The sequence below is a fragment of the Salvelinus fontinalis genome, chromosome 15, assembly GCF_029448725.1.
Source record: "Salvelinus fontinalis isolate EN_2023a chromosome 15, ASM2944872v1, whole genome shotgun sequence".
Lineage (NCBI taxonomy): Eukaryota > Metazoa > Chordata > Actinopteri > Salmoniformes > Salmonidae > Salvelinus > Salvelinus fontinalis.
Window position 1 is genome coordinate 10,553,596 of NC_074679.1, and position 24,434 is coordinate 10,578,029.

Below are 24,434 nucleotides of genomic sequence, written 5' to 3' on the forward strand. Positions count from 1 at the left end.
ATGGTCAGCACCATTGACAATAGCTCACATCAACGTAGTGGAGCTTAAGGCGGTTCACATTGCACTCCGGCACTTCCTCACAGTACTTAGAGGACAACATGTACATATTACCTCAATTACCTCGACTAACCGGTGCCCCCGCACATTGACTCTGTACCAGTACCCTCCTGGCTAAATTCCCAATCTGGCCCTCAAACCATCATGGTCACCTAATAATCCCCAGTTTACAATTGGCTCATTCATCCCCCTCCTCTCCCCTGTAACTATTCCCCAGGTCGTTGCTGCAAATGAGAACGTGTTCTCAGTCAACTTACCTGGTAAAATAACGGTAAAATAAAAAATAAAAATATAGCCTCACTATTGTCATTTTACTGGTGCTGTTTAATTATTTGTTACTTTTATTTTCATTTTTTTACTTAACACTTATTTTTCTTAAAACTGCATTGTTGTTTAAGGGCTTGTAGGTACGCATTTCATTGTAAGGTCTACCTACACCTGTTGTATTCGGCGCATGTGACAAATAACATTTGATTTGATATGGACCATGGTTGCACACATCAAGGGAATTACTGCTTTGGGCAAACAGACACCCTAAATACACCTACCTACCTGTGTGGAGAGCCAGGCAGCAGACCTTCCCTCCAGAGGAGGCCCTGTTCGTTAAGACTGGAGGATACAATACATCCCGCAGTAGTGGAGATGATCTGGGCACTTATTATGTGACTTGTTAGTCTTTACTCCTGAACTTCAAAGGGGTTGAATATTTATTGACTCAAGACATTTCAGCTTTTAATGTTTTATTAATTTGTAAAAAACTATAACATAATTCCACTTTGATAGTGACAAAAAAGTCTACATTTAATCAATTTTAAATTCAGGCTGTAACACAACAAAATGTGTGGAAAAAGTCAAGGGGTGTGAATACTTTCTGAAGGCCATGTATTGTGTGAGGACCACAGTGGAAAATACATTTTTCAACTTTTGTGTGTCATCTTCGATAATTGTAATGGCATTGTACTCTATTCACATGTGTGGTTCTATTATGTTTTAAAAAGTGGTCAAATAAACGAAATAAACACACGCAAAATAAATCACGTTTCAGTACAGGAAACATCGCGAATCTGCTGTCATGCGTCGTTGTTGCCATAGAAACTGCTTCCAGTTTTAAAAACAGATTTTACTCTTTAAAATCTTTTGTTAAAAAATACTACGTTTATGTGAAGATGAACTAGCTGTAGATAATATACTTTTTATTGATATACAAACAGCTGTGTTTGATTATTAAATGTATAAAAACATAACTGAGTTCTGTTAAATCTGACTTCATAACGAATCTGCTTCCGCGAATAAGAAATTGAATGACAAAGCTGTGCAAAACAGCGGCGCTAGCAAAGAAGGCTAGATAGCTAACCCATCAAATACATGTCTCACTCGTCCAGAATAGCTTGTCTAATATTTATTCAGATCCATAACGATGCGCGGCTTATACAATTGTAAACGAGGTTGTTTAAGATTGAGTAAATGTCTGCTAGCCAGTTAAGGCGGGGCGTACTGTACAAATCTAACTTTAGTGGAATTCCAGCTTCACAGCCATCATCGACGACGTAAATAACAAACAAACAATATTTAACATAGCTAAATATCAGCAGCATGGACACGAATGTGCAGAAGAGACGTGAGAACAAGAAATCACTGCGTGTAAAAGTGATCAGCCTTGGCAATGCCGAAGTGGGCAAGGTGAGTCAACTAACGTTTAGGTTAGCTATTCTGCTAGCCAGCGCTGTACCCAAACTAGCTGTTGGCAAACTAGTATCAGGTATCTACAGTATGAATGACCCAGGGAGTAATGTTAAATGGCTGCAGCCAAAGCCCGTAACGTTATAATGTAGCCTAGACGATCTCTGCTATAGCCCAAAAGCCGGCAGATGGTGATATTGAGTCGTTCCAATACCACCATCTGCCGAGAAGGGTGCAATTTTATATAGATATTTTTGTGTGTTATTTTTATTAACAAATATCAACAAACAAAAGAGGAATAGTCATATGCAAACAAGCATACATACAAACTATTTACATTGCCAGGAATCCTAAACAAACATATCATATTCATTAATAATACAACAAGTTTTAATTGCCTTTTCGTTTTTCATTTTAGTTCAAGTAGTGCCATATTGTTTAAATTAATTTATAAAGTGAAAAAAGTTTCCTTGCCAAGTGCTGAAACACCTTAAATTCCCTTTCTCGATATGAAGAGCCATCATTTGAGTAACAAATAAAAATTGACTAATTGGGCAGCCCTTCCTAATGCCACGGGCCAATATAAAATCTTTGGGATGTCCCGTGAGCTAATTTTAAAGGTCTAGTTCAACCATTATATAAAGTTTGGACTGCTTTAAAAAAAAAAGTGACCAAATCCCCCCAAAACGTATTGCTTTTTTGTTCTTCATCAATTATATGATGCGAGCCTTGTTTCAACCTCTTAGCAAATACAAGGGCAAATAATTTCCCATCATTATTCAACAGGCTAATGGGTCTCCAGTTGTCTATATAAAGACTATCCTTATTAGATTTGGAAATCAAAGTAATTACAACTTGCTTTAAGAAAGCCAGTAACTCCCCCTTTTCTATTGATTCTTGGAACATAGCAAGAATGAAAGGAATCAATTTATAATTGAATGATTTATAAAACTCTTATTAAACCATCATTTCCAGGGGACCTATTGTCCTTAAGGCTTTTAATACAGTCTTTTGTCTCAATTTCAGATAACTCATCATCACATAAATCCCTGAAATCATTATCTATCTTCTTCGCAATGTTTGCTATATTGTCTAAGAAAAAATCCATATTGGAGGTTGGCTGGGCTGATGTATACAGATTCTGATGAAACGGGGCAACATGCTGAGAGATTTCTTTTGGATTTTCATTGGGAGTATTATTAATCATTCATTTACATATGGAAGTCTTTTCGCCTGCCCTTTTTTCTAAATTAAAGAAATATTTTGTATTTTTCTCTCCCTCTTCCATACATTTTCGTCTTGATCTTACAAACGCTCCCCGGGCCTTTTCCTCGCAGATACAGTCTAACTGCATTTGTAATGATGATAGTTCCAGTAATTCCTGATTAGTTAGTTCAGTTTTTATAGTATAATCCATTATTCCCTTTATGATGTCATATTCTTTCTCTCTCTTGGCACGAGCAATTTCTTTCCCCATTGAAATAGCCAAAAGCCTTAATCAAATTGCATTAGCTCCCAGTAACTTGCAAACGTATTCATAACACAGGCACAATTCCAGTATTTATCAATAATTCCTGCTACTTCCTTCTTAAATACTTCATTTTCTAGTAAAGTCTTGTTCATTTTCCAGTAACCTTTACTAACTTTTTTTGTTGACAAACCATGCATATTTATTTTTATTGAGATCCCGTTGTGGTCTGTTAAAATTGATGGTTCAATTGAGAGTGTATCAACCTTGTCAGCCATATCTTCAGAAATCAGCCAGAAATCAATACGGGATTGTATAGATAAATCTTTGGTACTCCATGTAAACATAATCTTATCTGGGTTTTTATGTCTCCAAATATCTAGAACACCTAACCTTAGACATATATTCCTTATCTCACAAACAGAATTGCTATCCTTAGGAGGCCATCTATCTAGATTATTATGTAATACTGTATTAAAATCTCCACCCCATATTACTTTGGCCAATGGAAATGTAGACATCATTTTACTTATTTGCCTCTCAATGTCTCTAAATAAAATACAGTTACTTCACTTGTTATTGGAAGCATAAGTATTTACAACAATGAAATTGATCGTGGTTGACATCTACCAATAGTATAATCCATCTCCCTGTATTATCTGCTTCATGACTCAATATATAACCCTTAAAGTTGCCTTTGAAAATAGCGACACCTGCTGACCGATTTAGTACCAAATGAAAACCAAATATCAGTCCCCCATTGACACTTCCAAAACGCAGTATCTGTGGAACAGGCACGAGTTTCTTGAATGAACTAAAAGTCGGCACTCTTACCCTTATGATACAAAAATAAAGATTTCCTTTTCAAAACATTACGGATTCCCCTGGCATTAATAGAAAAAACAGAAATTGACATTTACTATCACAGGGACTATATGAATAATATTAAACGTGTATACATTCACATGAACCGGGTTCTTACTAGTTGCAAATAAAAACAGTGCTTTGTATCTCCGGCGGAGATACGATCTTCGGCAAAATCATTCGCAAGGAGATTCCTGCAAAAATATTATTTGAAGATGAAGTGGTTGGCCTAAATCATATATTTTTATACAATTGCAAGTGACATTGTACCATAGATTGGTAAAACAAATTGCCATCAAGCTAACATTAAGTGTCAGTGGGAATTTCCCTGCCATAAATAAATATATATATATAAAAAAAAGTTTGGCTCACACAAACAATGCTCTTTCCTGAAGAGATATAAAGTTTTATCAGATACAAATAAAACTCAGTCCTGCACAACTCACTTGATAAATCCAGTAGTCAACAAACTAGGCATCAGCCTGAATTTCCCTTCCATTAACAAAAGCCTTGGCTCCGGCAAAGTTTGCACTTTTCCCTTCCTTCCTTGCTCTCTCAATCATCGGCCACAAACAATTCCGAGCTTCTTTGTCAAATGCTGTCCAGAGAACTATTGCCCTGCAAATGTCCTTCACTCTTGCTTTGATGTTCTCGTCAGATTTTTTCTGCTATTTCATCAATTCGTAGATTCCATCTCCGACTATACCAGTCATTCTCGTTTACCTTTGACTCCATTTCAGTGAGTTTCTTCTCCTGCTTTGCAACCTGAATTTTCATTGTTGCGTTCTGCTCCTTCAGAGTTTTTACTTCGTCAGCATTGAAATCAATCACTTTCTTCAGGTTAACGATACTTGATAGTGTTCTTTTTCACCAAATCCATGATGTCATCTGCGCTCTCTTTGATTTTAGCCGTGAGGATGCGGAGGGTGTTGTCCTGTAGCTGGCTCATTGATGGTTCACGTCTCAGCTTCTTTGGAAGTTGCTCCTTGGTTGGGGTATTCGGGTATGCATCGCATCCAACCCCCTTTTTTACAAGGCAAGCATATGAGTGAGTTTCAACAATGCCTCTTTTCTCCTTGGAAGTTTCAACATCCATTATCTCAGCAACAGTTTGGTCATGTCCTGATTCCATGCTACTATCTATGAAGACGTTAGTAGGCTAACTTAACTACACACGCTGAAACTTTTCGATAGCTAGCTTGTTCGTTGGAAATCGTCAAAAATATATTTCAGTGGTTTGATTAATTACAAAATTATTCAAAATAGCTACATTGTATGGTTAAATATCATTTTTTTGTGAAAAAAAAACAACAAATTGCAACTTCAGTTTAAAACTATAAACCTTGTGAGAAAACCCTAAAATTGTTCCTCAGCTAGAAATATTACACCCTCTCATGCCGCCATTTTGAGCGAAGAAGGGCGCAATTGGGGGCTGCAATTCTGGGCATTCCTGCATCTGCAGGAACCCCCCTTCATAATTCTATAGAAACACACGACGATGTTTAACGTGACCACTCCCCCGAGTAGGGTACAGACGTAGGGTATTCTCATTGCTCCCATGTAATTAGCCTAACTTTCCCATTGCTCCCATGTAATTAGCCTAACTTTCCCATTGCTCCCATGTAGTTAGCCTAACTTTCCCATTGCTCCCATGTAGTTAGCCTAACTTTCCCATTGCTCGCATGTAGTTAGCCTAACTTTCCCATTGCTCTCATGTAGTTAGCCTAACTTTCCCATTGCTCCCATGTAATTAGCCTAACTTTCCCATTGCTCCCATGTAATTAGCCTAACTTTCCCATTGCTCCCATGTAATTAGCCTAACTTTCCCATTGCTCCCATGTAGTTAGCCTAACTTTCCCATTGCTCTCATGTAATTAACCTAACTTTCCCATTGCTCCCATGTAATTAACCTAACTTTCCCATTGCTCCCATGTAATTAACCTAACTTTCCCATTGCTCTCATGTAATTAACCTAACTTTCCCATTGCTCCCATGTAATTAACCTAACTTTCCCATTGCTCTCATGTAATTAACCTAACTTTCCCATTGCTCCCATGTAATTAACCTAACTTTCCCATTGCTCCCATGTAGTTAGCCTAACTTTCCCATTGCTCCCATTCGGCGATGTCATTTACAAAATAGCCTCCAATACTCTACTCAATAAATTGGATGCAGTCTATCACAGTGCCATCCGTTTTGTCACCAAAGCCCCATATACCACCCACCACTGCGACCTGTACTCTCTCGTTGGCTGGCCCTCGCTTCATACTCGTCGCCTAACCCACTGGCTCCAGGTCACCTACAAGACCCTGCTAGGTAAAGTCCCCCCTAATCTCAGCTCACTGGTCACCATAGCAACACCCACCTGTAGCACGCGCTCCAGCAGGTGTATCTCTCTGGTCACCCCCAAAACCAATTCTTCCTTTGGCCGCCTCTCCTTCCAGTTCTCTGCTGCCAATGACTGGAACAAACTACAAAAATCTCTGAAACTGGAAACACTTATCTCCCTCACTAGCTTTAAGCACCAGCTGTCAGAGCAGCTCACAGATTACTCCACCTGTACATAGCCCATCTATAATTTAGCCCAAACAACTACCTCTCCCCCTACTGTATTTATTTAGTTATTTTGCTCCCCATTATTTCTATCTCTACTTTGCACATTCTTCCACTGCAAATCTACCATTCCAGTGTTTTACTTGCTATATTGTATTTACTTCGCCACCATGGCCTTTTTTTTGCCTTTACCTCCCTTATCTCACCTCATTTGCTCACATTGTATATAGACTTATTTTTCTACTGTATTGACTGTATGTTTTGTTTATTCCATGTGTAACTCTGTGTTGTTGTATGTGTCGAATCAAATCGAACTGCTTTTCTTTATCTTGGCCAGGTCGCAATTGTAAATGAGAACTTGTTCTCAACTTGCCTACCTGGTTAAATAAAGGTGAAATAAATTTTAAAAAGTAGTTATCCTAACTTTCCCATTGCTCCCATGTAATTAGCCTCACTTTCCCATTGCTCCCATGTAATTAGCCTCACTTTCCCATTGCTCCCATGTAATTAGCCTAACTTTCCCATTGCTCCCATGTAATTAGCCTAACTTTCCCATTGCTCCCATGCAATTAGCCTAACTTTCCTATTGCTCCCATGCAATTAGCCTAACTTTCCCATTGCTCCCATGTAATTAGCCTAACTTTCCCATTGCTCCCATGTAATTAGCCTAACTTTCCCATTGCTCCCATGTAATTAGCCTAACTTTCCCATTGCTCCCATGTAATTAGCCTAACTTTCCCATTGCTCCCATGTAATTAGCCTAACTTTCCCATTGCTCCCATGTAATTAGCCTAACTTTCCCATTGCTCCCATGTAATTAGCCTAACTTTCCCATTGCTCTCATGTAATTAGCCTAACTTTCCCATTGCTCTCATGTATTTAGCCTAACTTTCCCATTGCTCCCATGTAATTAGCCTAACTTTCCCATTGCTCCCATGCAATTAGCCTAACTTTCCCATTGCTCCCATGCAATTAGCCTAACTTTCCCATTGCTCCCATGTAATTAGCCTAACTTTCCCATTGCTCCCATGTAATTAGCCTAACTTTCCCATTGCTCCCATGTAATTAGCCTAACTTTCCCATTGCTCCCATGTAACAAATTACTCCCACAACAAATGATCTGTATGATACTTATTCTGACACTAGTGTGTTACCCGATCTGCTAACACTGAAAGTAAAGCTAGTAAATCTGTCGCATTATACTTACGTCACTGTTTGTTCCCCCCCTAGCTTTTTCACCGGTTAACTGACGTTAGCTGGCTGGTTAGCGAGAGAAGTTCATGTAAAATATAATTCACTAGTCTTAGATATGCCGCGTAACTATATACTTCCAGTTTTTGCCTGCCCTTGAACGGTCTAAAGTATTTTTGAGAAGTTGACTTGCCGTTTCTAATAGTCGATTTTGAAGCTAAGAAAGGCGGGAGGTGGGGGCGCTCCAGTACAGTTAATGCGCAATAACGTTGGATGCCAGCCGCCGATAAATACCACAGAAGAAAAGGCGGGTTCGACAACAGTAGCTAGCTAGCCTTACACCGGTAGACCGTGTCCTTCGTCCCCGCCTGTCGGGCACTGTTTTCGCACTTTTTTGTTAATGACGGTGGTTCAGCAGGCGGGAGAGTCTACCGATGTCGCTCCCGCTAGCTAGCAAGGAGGATTCCGGGAGAGGCGAAAACACTCCGATAGTACTTTTATTTTCCTTTTGACCCACATTCAAAAGTGTCACAAGCGTGAAGATGTCGACTGGTAGCCAGAGCAAATCCTCCACTGGACAGCTGCATGTAAATTATTTAATGCAATATTCAACACAGTCTGAAACTAATGCCTGCGAAAATGTGTAAATGTTCCTTATATTACTAGCCAGAATGTTGAATAAAATACCATTTAAACTTACTCTACCGGTTGTCTGTGCAGTTTGTCCTTCAGCTGCTCTAAATGTTTGACAAAATATCCACAGAAAAGTATTGTTTACCCAAGACAGCAGGTAGGTACAATTAAGCCTAGTTTTACATGGATATTCGGGTTCTCTCTCATCAATAGCAAATGAAGCAATCATGCCATGACAATGAACAGGGTATATTCTGAACCAGGGGAGGATGGAAAACAATCCACAATCTTATTTTTTTGAAATCCTATTAAAAAAAATGTAAAATTCACACAAAAAAGGTCAATTTGTTCACCATCCACAGATTCAGAATATAAAATTGTCATGGCATGCTTGGTTCAATAGCTATTGACGAGATTATTGAAAATCCAATATAAAACTAATTTTACCTCGGTGCAGAAGGAAACATACACAGTACCAACTGGCTCTTAAAGGTTTAATCAACATTCTGGCTTGTAAGTGACATTTACACGATTTTGCAGGCATTCGTTTCAGGCTGTATATACCAATTAATTGTGTGTTACTGCCTCATCAATGAGACTGTTCAACACTGATATGTCCTCCTCCACAGCATGCCAGCCAGCTAGGGTAGCCATAAAACATATCACCTAATCAGACCATTAGTACTGTTCCAGCTGGCCCGATAGGCATTATTAGATAGGTAACTGTATCACAGAGACTACCATCTACCATCTTTTACTTGACGGTACTTCCTCAATTTCCAAGTTGGAAGACAACACGTCTTCTAGACTTACATTTACATTTACATTTAAGTCATTTAGCAGACGCTCTTATCCAGAGCGACTTACAAATTGGACTTCCATGTCTAGTTGCAGGGAGGTTCATTTGAATTTAGAAAATGCTCTGTAAAAATAAAAAATAAAGTGATCCATCAATGTGTCCACCCCACAGTGCTGCATGTCATGATGACACTCACCTGTCTCAATCAATGGAGAAAATATTTGAAATGAACAAGATGGAGACGTACACATTGATGTATTACGTCATGGAGCGAAACATGTTTATTTTATTAATAACAGAGCATTTTCTAAATTCAATGATTTATTATAATAACAGCATTTTCTAAATTCAATGATTTATTTTAATAACAGAGCATTTTATAAATTAAATTATTTATTTTAATTACTGTGCATTTTATAAATGCAATGATTTATTTTAATAACAGAGCATTTTATAAATTCAATGATTTATTTTAATAACAGAGCATTTTTTAAATTCAATGATTTATTTTAATAACAGAGCATTTTATAAATTCAATGATTTATTTTAATAACAGAGCATTTTATAAATTCAAACAAAACCTCCCTGCAACTAGACATGGACGTTTAGAAGATGTGTTTTCTTCCAAGTCTGGAATTGAGGAAGTATCGGCAAGTAAACGTTGGTTGGAAAATCCTCTGTGCTATGCTTAACATGACCTACCTAATAAGGCCTAGCAGCCAGCTGGAACAACAATAATGGTCCGACTGGGTGCCATTTTGAATAGCTAGGGTAGCCAATGAATAATAATTATTATTATTTTTTATTTTTTATCCCATTTTCTCCCCAATTTTCGTGGTATCCAATCGCTAGTAATTACTACCTTGTCTCTTCGCTACAACTCCCGTACGGGCTCGGGAGAGACGAAGGTCGAAAGCCATGCGTCCTCCGAAGCACAACCCAACCAGCCGTACTGCTTCTTAACACAGCGCGCCTCCAACCCGGAAGCCAGCCGCACCAATGTGTCGGAGGAAACACCGTGTACCTGGCCCCCTTGGCTGGCGTGCACTGCGCCCGGCCCGCCACAGGAGTCGCTGGAGCGCGATGAGACAAGGATATCCCTACCGGCCAAACCCTCCCTACCCCAGACGACGCTATGCCAATTGTGCGTCGCCCCACGGACCTCCCGGTCGCGGCCGGCTGCGACAGAGCCTGGGCGCGAACCCAGAGACTCTGGTGGCGCAGTTAGCACTGCGATGCAGTGCCCTAGACCACTGCGCCACCCGGGAGGCCTATGAATACATTTTTTACCATCACCATTGAGCACCCATTCCTTCACAGGCCACTGCTGCAGAGAATGACTTCTGACTTTAGTTTACACGTGTAATGTTGCTCTATCTAACCCTAGTTGATACAGCTCGTGGTTTCTTCATTGCAGAGCTGCATCATCAAGCGATACTGTGAGAAGAGGTTTGTGCCCAAGTACCTGGCCACCATAGGGATTGACTATGGGGTCACCAAGTAAGTTGACCCCAATGATGATGAATAAATTAAAATAATTAAATCGTTTTGTAGACCAAAGATGCACAGTTCAGTTCCATTGCTGTCAGATTCCAGATAAAGGAGAGGAGACAAGTGTACCGTGGAGCAGTGGTTCTCAACCATGTGCATTAGTTGATCCTACTAGTTCCCCTGGTTGAGAACCACTGATGTGGAGACTTTTGAAGTCTGTGTGACTTGATTTGAGTGTTTGTTGTCCATCAGAGTCCAGGTGCGTGACAGGGAGATCAAAGTGAACATCTTTGACATGGCAGGACACCCCTTCTTCTACGAGGTCAGTACCTTACTACTTCGGTCATGTTGGATCTACGTCCTAACATACTGGAACATTGTGTTATATACGTCAGACCAGATACACGTCTGCACCCTCATGTCCACACATGCATCCTGCCACCAACAGGCCAGTCTCTCTCTTTTTAAATACACTGTTCAAAAAAATAAAGGGAACACTAAAATAACACATCCTAGATCTGAATGAAGGAACTATTCTTATTAAATACTTTTTTCTTTACATAGTTGAATGTGCTGACAACAAAATCACACAAAAATTATCAAATTTGGAAATAAAATTTATCAACCCATGGAGGTCTGGATTTGGAGTCACACTCAAAATTAAAGTGGAAAACCACACTACAGGCTGATCCAACTTTGATGTAATGTCCTTAAAACAAGTCAAAATGAGGCTCAGTAGTGTGAGTGGCCTCCACGTGCCTGTATGACCTCCCTACAACGCCTGGGCATGCTCCTGATGAGGTGGCGGATGGTCTCCTGAGGGATCTCCTCCCAGACCTGGACTAAAGCATCCGCCAACACCTGGACAGTCTGTGGTGCAACGTGGCATTGGTGGATGGAGTGAGACATGATGTCCCAGATGTGCTCAATTGGATTCAGGTCTGGGGAACGGGCGGGCCAGTCCATAGCATCAATGCCTTCCTCTTGCAGGAACTGCTGACACACTCCAGCCACATGAGGTCTAGCATTGTCTTGCATTAGGAGGAACCCAGGGACAACCGCACCAGCATATGGTCTCACAAGGGGTCTGAGGATCTCATCTCGGTACCTAATGGCAGTCAGGCTACCTCTGGCGAGCCCATGGAGGGCTGTGCTGCCCCCAAAGAAATGCCACCCCACACCATGACTGACCCACCGCCAAACCGGTCATGCTGGAGGATGTTGCAGGCAGCAGAACGTTCTCCACGGCATCTCCAGACTGTCACGTCTGTCACATGTGCTCAGTGTGAACCTGCTTTCATCTGTGAAGAGCACAGATGGCGAATTTGCCAATCTTGGTGTTCTCTAGCAAATGCCAAACGTCCTGCACGGTGTTGGGCTGTAAGCACAACCCCCACCTGTGGACGTCGGGCCCTCATACCACCCTCATGGAGTCTGTTTCTGACCGTTTGAGCAGACACATGCACATTTGTGGCCTGCTGGAGGTCATTTTGCAGGGCTCTGGTAGTGCTCCTCCTTGCACAAAGGCGGAGGTAGCGGTCCTGCTGCTGGGTTGTTGCCCTCCTACGGCTTCCTCCACGTCTCCTGATGTACTGGCCTGTCTCCTGGTAGCGCCTCCATGCTCTGGACACTACGCTGACAGACACAGCAAACCTTGCCACAGCTCGCATTGATGTGCCATCCTGGATGAGCTGCACTACCTGAGCCACTTGTGTGGGTTGTAGACGCCGTCTCATGCTACCACTAGAGTGAGAGCACCACCAGCATTTAAAAGTGACCAAAACATCAGCCAGGAAGCATAGGAACTGAGAAGTGGTCTGTGGTCACCACCTGCAGAATCACTCCTTTATTGGGGGTGTCTTGCTAATTGCCTATAATTTCCACCTTCCACCTATTCCATTTGCACAACAGCATGTGAAATTTATTGTCAATCAGTGTTGCTTCCTAAGTGGACAGTTTGATTTCACAGAAGTGTGATTGACTTGGAGTTACATTGTGTTGTTTAAGTGTTCCCTTTATTTTTTTGAGCAGTGTCTATATATATATATAAATAGTGGGGAGAACAAGTATTTAATACACTGCTGATTTTCCAGGTTTTCCTACTTACAAAGCATGTAGAGGTCTGTAATTTTTATCATAGGTACACTTCAACTGTGAGAGACGGAATCTAAAACAAAAATCCAGAAAATCACATTGTATGATTAAGTAATTAATTAGCATTTTATTGCATGACATAAGTATTTGATCACCTACCAACCAGTAAGAATTCCGGCTCTCACAGACCTTGATGCTATCATGTCTCACTCTCACTCTATATATATATATATGACACACAGACAGGCACGTACTGCTGTTCTTGTGGAGCAGTTAATTATTTTTCTAGTCGGAGGTGCTGCTTTTACACAAATCATCATTAAGTCAAACACAGTACTGAAGAAGTGTACCTCATGTTTTATTCAATTTTAGCCTATTTCATCGCTCTCTCGATCTCTCACTCTCTAACTTTTTCTCTGTCTGTCTGTCTGTCTGTCTGTCTGTCTGTCTGTCTGTCTGTCTGTCTGTCTGTCTCTGCAGGTTCGTAATGAGTTCTATAAGGACAGCCAGGGAGTGGTGTTGGTGTACGATGTAGGTCTGAGGGAGAGTTTTGATGCGCTGGACAACTGGCTGGGTGAGATGAAACAGGAGATGGGCTCCCAGGCTAACATGGAGAGCATCGTTTTTGTCGTCTGTGCCAACAAGGTATGTGTTTGTATGATTGTTCTTCTCTGTGTACCAGGTTCACTGGACTTAGCAGTGTGTGTGTGTGTGTGTGTGTGTGTGTGTGTGTGTGTGTGTGTGTGTGCATGCGCGCTCCAGGTGGACCTGACTAAGCGTCGTGTGGTAGACGAGGGAGAGGGCAGGCTGTGGGCGGAGTCTAGAGGGTTCCACTACTTTGAGACGTCAGCACAGAGCGGAGAGGGCATCAGTGAGATGTTCCAGGTGTGTACACACACACAGACACGTCAGACAGACAGACAGACAGACAGACAGACAGACAGACAGACAGATACACACACACAGACAGATACACACACACAGACAGATACACACACACAGACAGATACACACACACAGACAGCCACACAAACAGACAGATACACACACACACAGACAGCCACACAGACAGACAGATACACACACACACAGACACACACAGACAGCCACACAGACAGACAGATACACACACACAGACAGCCACACAGACAGACAGAAAGACACACACAGACAGACACACACACACACAGACAGCCACAGACAGACAGATACACACACACAGACAGCCACACAGACAGACAGACACACACACAGACAGACAGACAGATACACACAGACAGACATACACACACAGACAGACAGACAGACAGATACACACACACAGTCAGACAGACAGATACACACACACAGACAGCCACACAGACAGACAGCCACACACACAGACAGCCACACAGACAGACAGATTGTACTGACCTGTGTGTGTTCTCCAGGCGTTTTTCTCCTCCATAACGGACATGTGTGAGAACGGCGGGAAGCGCCCGGTGGCAGAGGTCAGTGTCGGCTTCACCAAGGAGCAGGCCGACACCATACGACGCATACGCAACAGCAAGGACTCCTGGGATATGCTGGGGGTCAAACCTGGAGCCACACGGTAAGACAAGGGGTCATGGAGCAAACCTGGAAGCTTTAAGCCCAGTCCAGAAACAGGGGTCAAACACATTCCATGTATCTGCTTCTTTTTGTTATGTCCTTTCAATTTGTGTAAAAGTAGCTCTTTACACTTGTACCCATATATGGGTTGAAATGGCAGACTAATAAATGTTCTAAATAAATGTTCTGGTTCTAAATTGGAACCTAGTGGCTGTACAGTAGTAACATGTTATACAGCTCTGGTTCTAAATTGGAACACAGTGACTGTACAGTAGTAACATGTTATACAGCTCTGGTTCTAAATTGGAACACAGTGACTGTACAGTAGTAACATGCTATAGAGCTCTGGTTCTAAATTGGAACCTAGTGGCTGTACAGTAGTAACATGTTATACAGCTCTGGTTCTAAATTGGAACACAGTGACTGTACAGTAGTAACATGTTATACAGCTCTGGTTCTAAATTGGAACACAGTGACTGTACAGTAGTAACATGTTATAGAGCTCTGGTTCTAAATTGGAACACAGTGACTGTACAGTAGTAACATGTTATAGAGCTCTGGTTCTAAATTGGAACACAGTGACTGTACAGTAGTAACATGTTATACAGCTCTGGTTCTAAATTGGAACACAGTGACTGTACAGTAGTAACATGTTATACAGCTCTGGTTCTAAATTGGAACACAGTGACTGTACAGTAGTAACATGTTATACAGCTCTGGTTCTAAATTGGAACACAGTGACTGTACAGTAGTAACATGTTATACAGCTCTGGTTCTAAATTGGAACACAGTGACTGTACAGTAGTAACATGTTATACAGCTCTGGTTCTAAATTGGAACACAGTGACTGTACAGTAGTAACATGTTATACAGCTCTGGTTCTAAATTGGAACACAGTGACTGTACAGTAGTAACATGTTATACAGCTCTGGTTCTAAATTGGAACACAGTGGCTGTACAGTAGTAACATGTTATACAGCTCTGGTTCTAAATTGGAACACAGTGGCTGTACAGTAGTAACATGCTATACAGCTCTGGTTCTAAATTGGAACCTAGTGGCTGTACAGTAGTAACATGTTATACAGCTCTGGTTCTAAATTGGAACACAGTGGCTGTACAGTAGTAACATGCTACACAGCTCTGGTTCTAAATTGGAACACAGTGGCTGTACAGTAGTAACATGCTATACAGCTCTGGTTCTAAATTGGAACACAGTGGCTGTACAGTAGTAACATGCTATACAGCTCTGGTTCTAAATTGGAACCTAGTGGCTGTACAGTAGTAACATGTTATACAGCTCTGGTTCTAAATTGGAACACAGTGACTGTACAGTAGTAACATGTTATACAGCTCTGGTTCTAAATTGGAACACAGTGGCTGTACAGTAGTAACATGCTATACAGCTCTGGTTCTAAATTGGAACACAGTGGCTGTACAGTAGTAACATGCTATACAGCTCTGGTTCTAAATTGGAACACAGTGGCTGTACAGTAGTAACATGTTATACAGCTCTGGTTCTAAATTGGAACACAGTGACTGTACAGTAGTAACATGCTATAGAGCTCTGGTTCTAAATTGGAACACAGTGACTGTACAGTAGTAACATGCTATAGAGCTCTGGTTCTAAATTGGAACACAGTGACTGTACAGTAGTAACATGTTATAGAGCTCTGGTTCTAAATTGGAACACAGTGGCTGTACAGTAGTAACATGCTATACAGCTCTGGTTCTAAATTGGAACACAGTGGCTGTACAGTAGTAACATGTTATACAGCTCTGGTTCTGCGCTTCACAGTGCTGTATGGGTTTTGACTGACAGCCGTTCCGAACCTGAACACTTCACACCGACCCTAACCCGCTAATATAGAAAATGTGCTGTAGGCTACAGTTGGAGACGGCAGATTTTTTGACAAGGGTTGCAGGATTTTATTTTGCCTGATTTACGTATGTTTCTGCTTATAATTTCTGACATTTTGGTAGGGCATTTGTCAGTCAACTTGTCTATAATTAGATACATGCAGCTTCTCTTCTGTCATTATACATTGAGTGTAGAAAACATTAGGAACATTGAGTCCTAATATTGAGTTTGCACCCACTTTTGCCCTCAGAACAGCCTCAATTAATCGAGACATAGACTCTACAAGTTGTCGAAAGCGTTCCACAGGGATGCTGGCCCATGTTGACTCCAATGCTTCCCACAGTTGTGTCATGTTGGCTTGTGATGGACCATTCTTGATACACACGGGAAACAGTTGAGCTTGAAAAACCCAGCAGCGTTGCAGTTCTTGACATACTCAAACCGGTGCGCCTGGCACTTACTACCATACCCCGTTCAAAGGCACTAATAAAATGTGTCTTGCCAATTCACCCTCTGAATGACACCCATACACAATCCATGTTCTCCAATGCTGGAAGAGGGCCCTGAGTGTAAAAGTTTTGGAACCCCTGCCATAGAATAATAAATAAACCCTGGCTCACCAGAATAATGTCATAAATCGATAGAATGCTTCAATCTAGTAGACATCTGTAAAGTTTTCTCTGTCATCTCTGCTTCTTTTTGCAGCAAAGACGTTTAGGGATCGGGGATAAAATGCAATAACTCTAGATTTTCTGTGCAAAATTATTTCCAAATGGCATCAGTTTGACCGGTTGTAAGGAAATAGAAAACTGTGAAAATGACTCAACATGTTTCTGATAAGATTTCAGTTTGGTTTGGATGAAATATTTTATGTGGTTGAAATACTATCAGCTTTTATGATGCTGATAAAGATAACACCGCTACAGACGGTCCCTAACTGTGATCTACACTCCCTCTCAATTCAATGCAATGTGCTGCATTAACATGACATGCACAGGTTCATACTGGCAAAAGAAGGGAGTAACTCTCTCTGTCTCTTTCTTTCTCTGTCTCTCTCTCTCTCTCAATTCAATTCAAAAGGTCTTTATTGGCGTGAGAAATGTGTTTACATTTCTAAACCAAGTGAAATAAGCAAACAGAAGTGAGAAGACACAAAACAACATCAACAAAAACCTTTTTGAATTTAACAGTAAATATTGCACTCAAAAAGGTTTTTAAACAGATAGACAGGTGTTATATTATCAGCTATGTACAGTGTTTTAACAATGTGCAAATAGTAGTATTTGCTCCGTTTTCCAGAGGCAACAGGTCACATTTCACTTCTGCGACTGCGCTATTTCGCCTAACAGATATGGGCGTTTATCAATGTCTGATTGGTTTTCAAATTATTTGTGGGTCTCTGTGATCTGTGGGAAATATGTCTCTCTAATGTGATCATACATTTTGGCAGGAGGTTAAGAAGTGCAGCTCAGTTTCCATCTCATTTTGTGGGCACATAGCCGGTCCGACTACATAGCCAGGTCTGACTATGGCACTTCTCTCTCAATAGCAAGGCTATGCTCACTGAGTCTGTACATAGTCAAAGCTTTCCTTAAGTTTGGGTCAGTCACAATGGCCATTGTGTACTCTCTGTTTAGGGCCAGAAAGCATTCCAATTGGCTGTTTTTTGGTTGATTATTTCCACTGTGTCAAATATTTAATATTTTAGTTTTCTCATCATTTGATTGGTTCTAATTGTGTTGCTGTCTTGTAGCTCTGTGGGGTCTGTTTGTGTTTGTGAACAGAGCACCAGAACCAGCTTGCTTAGGGGACTCTTCTCTAGGTTCATCTCTCTGTAGGTGATGGCTTTGTGGTGGAATGTGTGGGCATCGCTTCCTTTTAGGTGATTGTAGAATTTAACAGCTCTTTTCTAGATTTTGGGATCGAGGGCAACGGTGTCTAGATAGAATTTTGTTTTTGTTGGAACACCATTATTTTGGGACACCATTATTTTTGGACAAACATTGTTTTGGGAACAGGTTCACTGTCAGGGCCCAGGTCTGACAGATTCTGTGCAGACGATCTCGGTGCTGCTGTAGGTCCTCCTTGGTTGGGGACAGAAGCAAACAGTAGACATATCGACTTAAGATTCTAGCAGGGTGAGGTCGGGTGCTGCAGACTGTTCTAGTGCCCTCGCCAATTCATTGATATATATACAGTACCAGTTAAAAGTTTGGACACACCTACTCATTCAAGGGTTTTACTTTATTTTGACTATTTTCTACATTGTAGAATAACACATATGGAATCATGTACTAACCAAAAAAGTGTTAAACAAATCTAAATATATTTTATATTTGAGATTCTTCAAAGTAGCCACCTTTTGCCTTGATGACAGATTTGCACACTCTTGGCATTCTCTCAACCAGCTTCACCTGGAATGGTTTTCCAACATTCTTGAAGGAGTGCCCACATATGCTGAGCACTTGTTTGCTGCTTTTCCTTCATTCTGCGGTCCAACTCATCCCAAACCATCTCAATTGGGTTGAGTTTGGGTGAATGTGGAGGCCAGGTCATCTGATGCAGCACTCCATCACTCTCCTTATGGGTCAAATAGCCCTTACACAATGTTGGGTCACTGTCCTGTTGAAAAAACAAATTATAGTCCCACTAAGCACAAACCAGATGGGATGGTGTATCGCTCTAGAATGGTGTGGTAGCCATGCTGGTTAAGTGTGCCTTGAATTCTAAATAAATCACCAACAGTGTCACCAGCAAAGCACACCCACACCTCCTCCCCCGTGCTTCACGGTGGGAACCACACATGCGGAGATCATCCATTCACCTATTCTGCGTCTCGTAAAGACACGGCTGTTGGAATCAAAAATCTCAAATTTGGACTCATCGGACCAAAGGACGGATTTCCACCGGTCTAATGTCCATTGCTCGTGTTTCTTGGCCCAAGCAAGTCTCTTCTTATTATTGGTGTCCTTTAGTAGTGGTTTCTTTGCAGAAATTTGAACATGAAGGCCTGATTCATGCCGTCTCCTCTGAACAGTTGATGTTGAGATGTGTCTGTTACTTGAGCTCTGTACAGCATCTATTTGGAGTGCAATTTCTGAGGCTGGTAACTCTAATGAACATATCCTCTGCAGCAGAGGTAACTCTGGGTCTTCCTTTCCTGTGGTGGTCCTCATGAGAGCCAGTTTCATCATTGCGCTTGATGTTTTTTGTGACTGCAAATTGAAGAAACTTTCAAAGTTCTTGAAATGTTCCGGATTAACTGACCTTCGTGTCTTAAAGTAACGATGGACTGTCGTTTCTCTTTGCTTATTTGAGGTGTTCTTGGCATAATATGGACTTGGTCTTTTACCAAATAGGGCTATCTTCTGTATACCCCCTATCTTGTCACAACTCAACTGATTGGCTCAAACGCATTAAGAAGGAAAGAAATTCCCCAAATTAACTTTTAGCAAGAAACACCTGTTAATGGCAATGCATTCCAGGTGACTACCTCGTGAAGCTGGTTGAGAGAATGCCAAGAGTGTGCAAAGCTGTCATCAAGGCAAAAGGTGGCTACTTTGAAGAATACCAATATTTGTCAAACACTTTTTTGTTACTACATTGGGTTGCACATTTTGGGGAATATTCAGAAGTGGAAACTTGTATGGGAATTAACGGAAATATATGCAAATTAATATTAATACCATTTAAATGTAGATGTTTTTTGCATTGGATATATTTACCATATCATATGGAGACAGAAACATAAACATTTTACCTAATCATGAGTAGACAGATTGCAGATGATTAAATCCTTCCAATAGAAATAAAAAAAAACAGTAGTCCTTGGCTCAGACAGTGTAGTAGTGTGGGCTCAATAGCATCTCATTAGTGTGCAAGATCTTGAGAATCAGCTGTACATGTGATGGAAGAGTGCACTGCATATGTGATGGAAGAATTTACTTTGTATGCAGAGGGTTGCAATTCCATTGGGATAGTTTTTAACCAAAATATGCCACAAGACCGAGAATTGCCTTATGTGTCCCACGAAAAAAGGATCACTGTTATAAGCTAACTTCTTTTGATGAATTTAAGTAAAATTCCCCAAATTCCAGGGCTTAACTTCCCATGGAAAATTTCCAGAAATTTCCCAGAAAGTTTCCGACCCTTTGCAACCCTGTTACTACATGATTCCATATGTGTTTTTTTTCTCGAGTTTTGATGTCTTCACTATTATTCTACAATGTAGAAAATAGTAAAAAAAATAAAGAAAAATCCTTGAATGAGTTGGTGTGTCCAAACTTTTGACTCACACTGTATATACTGTATGTATGTGTGTTGAAGAGGGTGGGGCTCAAGCTGCATCCCTGTCTCACCCCACAACCCTGAAGAAAGAAATCTGTGTTTTTTTTGCCAATTTTTAACGGCATATTTGTTGTTTGTGTACATTGATTTTATGTCATATGTTTTTCCCCCAACACCGCTTCCCATCAATTTGTATAGCCGAATCTCATCCCAAATTGAGTCAATCTTTTTTTAAATCATCAACGCAGGAGAAGACTTTGCTTTAGTTTTGTTTGTTTGTCAATAAGGGTGTGCTGGGTGTATACGTGGTCTGTCATATGGTATTTTGGTAAGAAGCCAATTTGACATTTGCTCAGGACAGTGTTATCACTGAGGAAATGTTGGAGTCTGCTGTTGATGGTTCCGCGGAGGATTTCTCAGAGATTGCTGTTAATGTAGATTCTACAGTAACTGTTGTGGTCAAATTTGTCTCCACTTTTGTGGATTGGGGTGGTCTTTTTCTTGGTTCCAAACAGTGGGGAAGGTGCCAGAGCTGAGGATGATGTTAAAGAGTTTAAGTATAGCCAAGTGGAATTTGTGGTCTGTATATTTTATTTCATTTAGGATACCATCAACACCACAGGCCTTTTTGAGTTGGAGGGTTTGTATTTTGTCCTGTTGTTCATTCAATGTAATTGGAGAATCCAGTGGGTTCTGGTAATCTTTAATAGCTGATTCTAAGATTTGTAATTGATCATATATGTTTCGGCTGTTTGTTCTTTTTTATAGAGCTGAAAATATTTGAGAAGTGGTTTATCCATACATCTCCATTTTGGATAGATATCTCTTCGTGTTGTTGTAGGTTTAGTGTGTTCCAATTTTCCCAGACGTGCTTAGATTCTGTGGATTCTTCAATCACAATGAGCTGTTTTCTGACTCTGCTGTTACTTATTTTTCTGACGTGCATTTCTGTATTGTTTTAGTTATTCACCATAGTGAAAGTGAGTCTTTCTTAAACTCACCTCTCACTAAATGAATCCCTATCTTCCCTGATATATTGAGCGGGTTGGGGGCTTGGATTAAGCGAGGGGATTAGGTGACAGTGGGAAATCTCATTATAGTCCGTCCACCTGACAATCAACTCTGACACACACAAAGCAGCTTCAACAGCGCCCTCCTCTTGATCTAACTTTTTGTTCCTGTTTGTGTTTCCAGGGAAGAGGTTAACAAGGCGTACAGGAAGCTGGCAGTGCTGCTCCATCCGGATAAGTGCGTTGCCCCGGGCAGCGAGGATGCTTTCAAGGCCGTGGTGAACGCTCGCACCTCCCTGCTCAAGAACATCAAGTAGACGCCAGCTAGGGACTGCTCACCCTGACCACTGACCCCTGACCGCTCGCCATGTTTCCTCCTCTAATACCACCCCACCTTCAGAACATCATCAGCTTCTCTACCCCCTCCCAAACCCCAAAACCAACCCTTCCCCCTTCTCTACCCCCTCCCAAACCCAAAACCAACCCTTCCCCCTTCTCTACCCCCTCCCAAACCCAAAACCAACCCTTCCCCCCTCTCTGCCCCCTCCCAAACCCCAAAACCAACCCTTCCCCCTTCTCTACCCCCTCCCAAACCTCAAAACCAACCCTTCCCCCTTCTCTACCCCCTCCCAAAACCAACCCTTCCCCCTTCTCTGCTCTCCATCCCTCCGACCCCATCTCCCCCTCCTCTCACACCAGATGCCATGACATTTTTGCTACAACAGAGTTAGATAAATTCACTACTGATGATGTGCCACAGCCACTCAGTCTCTCTGTACGGAAGACTATCAATGCTTTACACTGTAGTCTTTCAGACACTTGAGAGAGAGAGAGAGAGAGAAGTCACTGGAAGACCGGGTGTGTCATCTGCTTGGTCAGTTGTGTTTTCTCTGGTCCAGAGCCTTCACGCGGCTTGTTGACCTCTCCTGTGTTAAGGCTCAGCATCAGCAAGACACACGTAATGCCCTGGACAAGAGCTATATATGTGTAAACATGAATGGTAGGTTGTGGTAAAGGGATGGTTATCGTAAAGGGGTGGTTATCGTAAAGGGGTGGTTATCGTAAAGGGGTGGTTATCGTAAAGGGGTGGTTATCGTAAAGGGGTGGTTATCGTAAAGGGGTGGTTATCGTAAAGGGGTGGTTATCGTAAAGGGGTGGTTGTCGTAAAGGGGTGGTTGTCGTAAAGGGGTGGTTGTCCTAAAAGGGTGGTTGTCGTAAAGGGGTGGTTGTCGTAAAGGGGTGGTTGTCGTAAAGGGGTGGTTGTCGTAAAGGGGTGGTTATCGTAAAGGGGTGGTTATCGTAAAGGGGTGGTTGTCGTAAAGGGGTGGTTGTCGTAAAGGGGTGGTTATCGTAAAGGGGTGGTTATCGTAAAGGGGTGGTTGTCGTAAAGGGGTGGTTGTCGTAAAGGGGTGGTTGTCGTAAAGGGGTGGTTGTCGTAAAGGGGTGGTTATCGTAAAGGGGTGGTTATCGTAAAGGGGTGGTTGTCGTAAAGGGGTGGTTGTCGTAAAGGGGTGGTTATCGTAAAGGGGTGGTTGTCGTAAAGGGGTGGTTGTCGTAAAGGGGTGGTTGTCGTAAAGGGGTGGTTGTCGTAAAGGGGTGGTTGTCGTAAAGGGGTGGTTGTCGTAAAGGGGTGGTTGTCGTAAAGGGGTGGTTGTCGTAAAGGGGTGGTTGTCGTAAAGGGGTGGTTGTCGTAAAGGGGTGGTTGTCGTAAAGGGGTGGTTATCGTAAAGGGGTGGTTGTCGTAAAGGGGTGGTTGTCGTAAAGGGGTGGTTGTCGTAAAGGGGTGGTTGTCGTAAAGGGGTGGTTGTCATAAAGGGGTGGTTGTCGTAAAGGGGTGGTTGTCAGAAGGTGGGTAATGTGTCTGGGTTGATGCTTGTGATCTAATGATCTTACTGGGGGTCTCTGACCCTCTCTGACTCTCTGGGCAAGCTGATCCCCTAGACATAAACTAGTACATACGTATAGCCATACTTAAGCCAGTGTCATACATCCCTACACTAACTTACTGTCCATACTACACTACAGCCCCTACTCTGCCCTCTGAACATGCTTACCACAGCCAGCCCCATACAGTAGACCTTGTTGGGGCTCGTTCCTTGTTCCTTGTCAATCATTGGCTCATTGGTGAAATTAGCATTCAGACAATATCTTTAAGTAAATCATTTATTCATTTGTTAATGCAATTGCAGACAGAAGTTGACAACAGGAACATAGCACCCATGTTTCCGAGTAAGTTCTGCACAATAGAAAAGGTCCCAAGTTGCTTTTATCATGCTTGTAGTCAACCCCCTGTGATGTAACTGCCTACGTCATTACCTTCTACTCATGAGACCAAAACCATGCCTACATAACACTAAAACTCTTGTTTATATAGCTATCTAAAAGCTTAGCAGTAAATGTCCAAGTTGATTTATAGTGGAATGTCTGACTAGTATCTTATCTCTTGCACTCCCCTGCAGAGTTCTGTCTTCACAGTCACATATTTCTCAGACAGTTTCTTTACAAGAGGCAGAGATTAGAAAAGACTGGAACAATATTAAACCAATATAATGAATATATATATTGTTAATCTGTAGTCTAGGACACTATAAATGTAAGGAGGGAGGGGTTTTATAACCCCTCCCCTTCTATTAATACAACATAAGCATAATCAATTATTATAATACATCAAACATTTGGTACAGCCCCCATCATGTCCCCTAGGTGAACCCCTGACAACCTCAGTGTACATACATATAGCAGATGCACTGAGGGGTATGAAAACTAGCAGAGATGGGGAACTACAGCTCACTAACCTCTAAGCAAGTGTCATCCAGCCTCTAGAGGGTCATACGTACAGTACCAGTCAAAAGTTGGGAC

The 24,434-nt window shown here is 41.7% G+C and overlaps 1 protein-coding gene across 1 annotated transcript; it reads left to right on the forward strand.

Moving 5' to 3' along the window:
• Window positions 1-1,330: 1,330 nt before the first annotated feature.
• Window positions 1,331-22,758, forward strand: LOC129811407 (dnaJ homolog subfamily C member 27). Its single transcript, XM_055862690.1, has 7 exons — window positions 1,331-1,737; window positions 10,663-10,745; window positions 10,989-11,058; window positions 13,311-13,475; window positions 13,593-13,715; window positions 14,261-14,421; window positions 21,760-22,758. Exons 1-7 carry the CDS (start codon window positions 1,651-1,653, stop codon window positions 21,890-21,892), a joined length of 822 nt encoding a protein of 273 aa, XP_055718665.1. The 5' UTR covers window positions 1,331-1,650; the 3' UTR covers window positions 21,893-22,758.
• Window positions 22,759-24,434: the final 1,676 nt, after the last annotated feature.

Bases quoted from the DNA above. Each gene is read 5' to 3' on its own strand.
- LOC129811407 (XM_055862690.1), top strand. From the start codon at position 1,651: ATGGACACGAATGTGCAGAAGAGACGTGAGAACAAGAAATCACTGCGT. The intron at 11,059-13,310 runs GTCAGTACCTTA...CTGTCTCTGCAG, and splicing joins GACACCCCTTCTTCTACGAG to GTTCGTAATGAGTTCTATAA. The intron at 13,716-14,260 runs GTGTGTACACAC...TGTGTTCTCCAG, and splicing joins GCATCAGTGAGATGTTCCAG to GCGTTTTTCTCCTCCATAAC.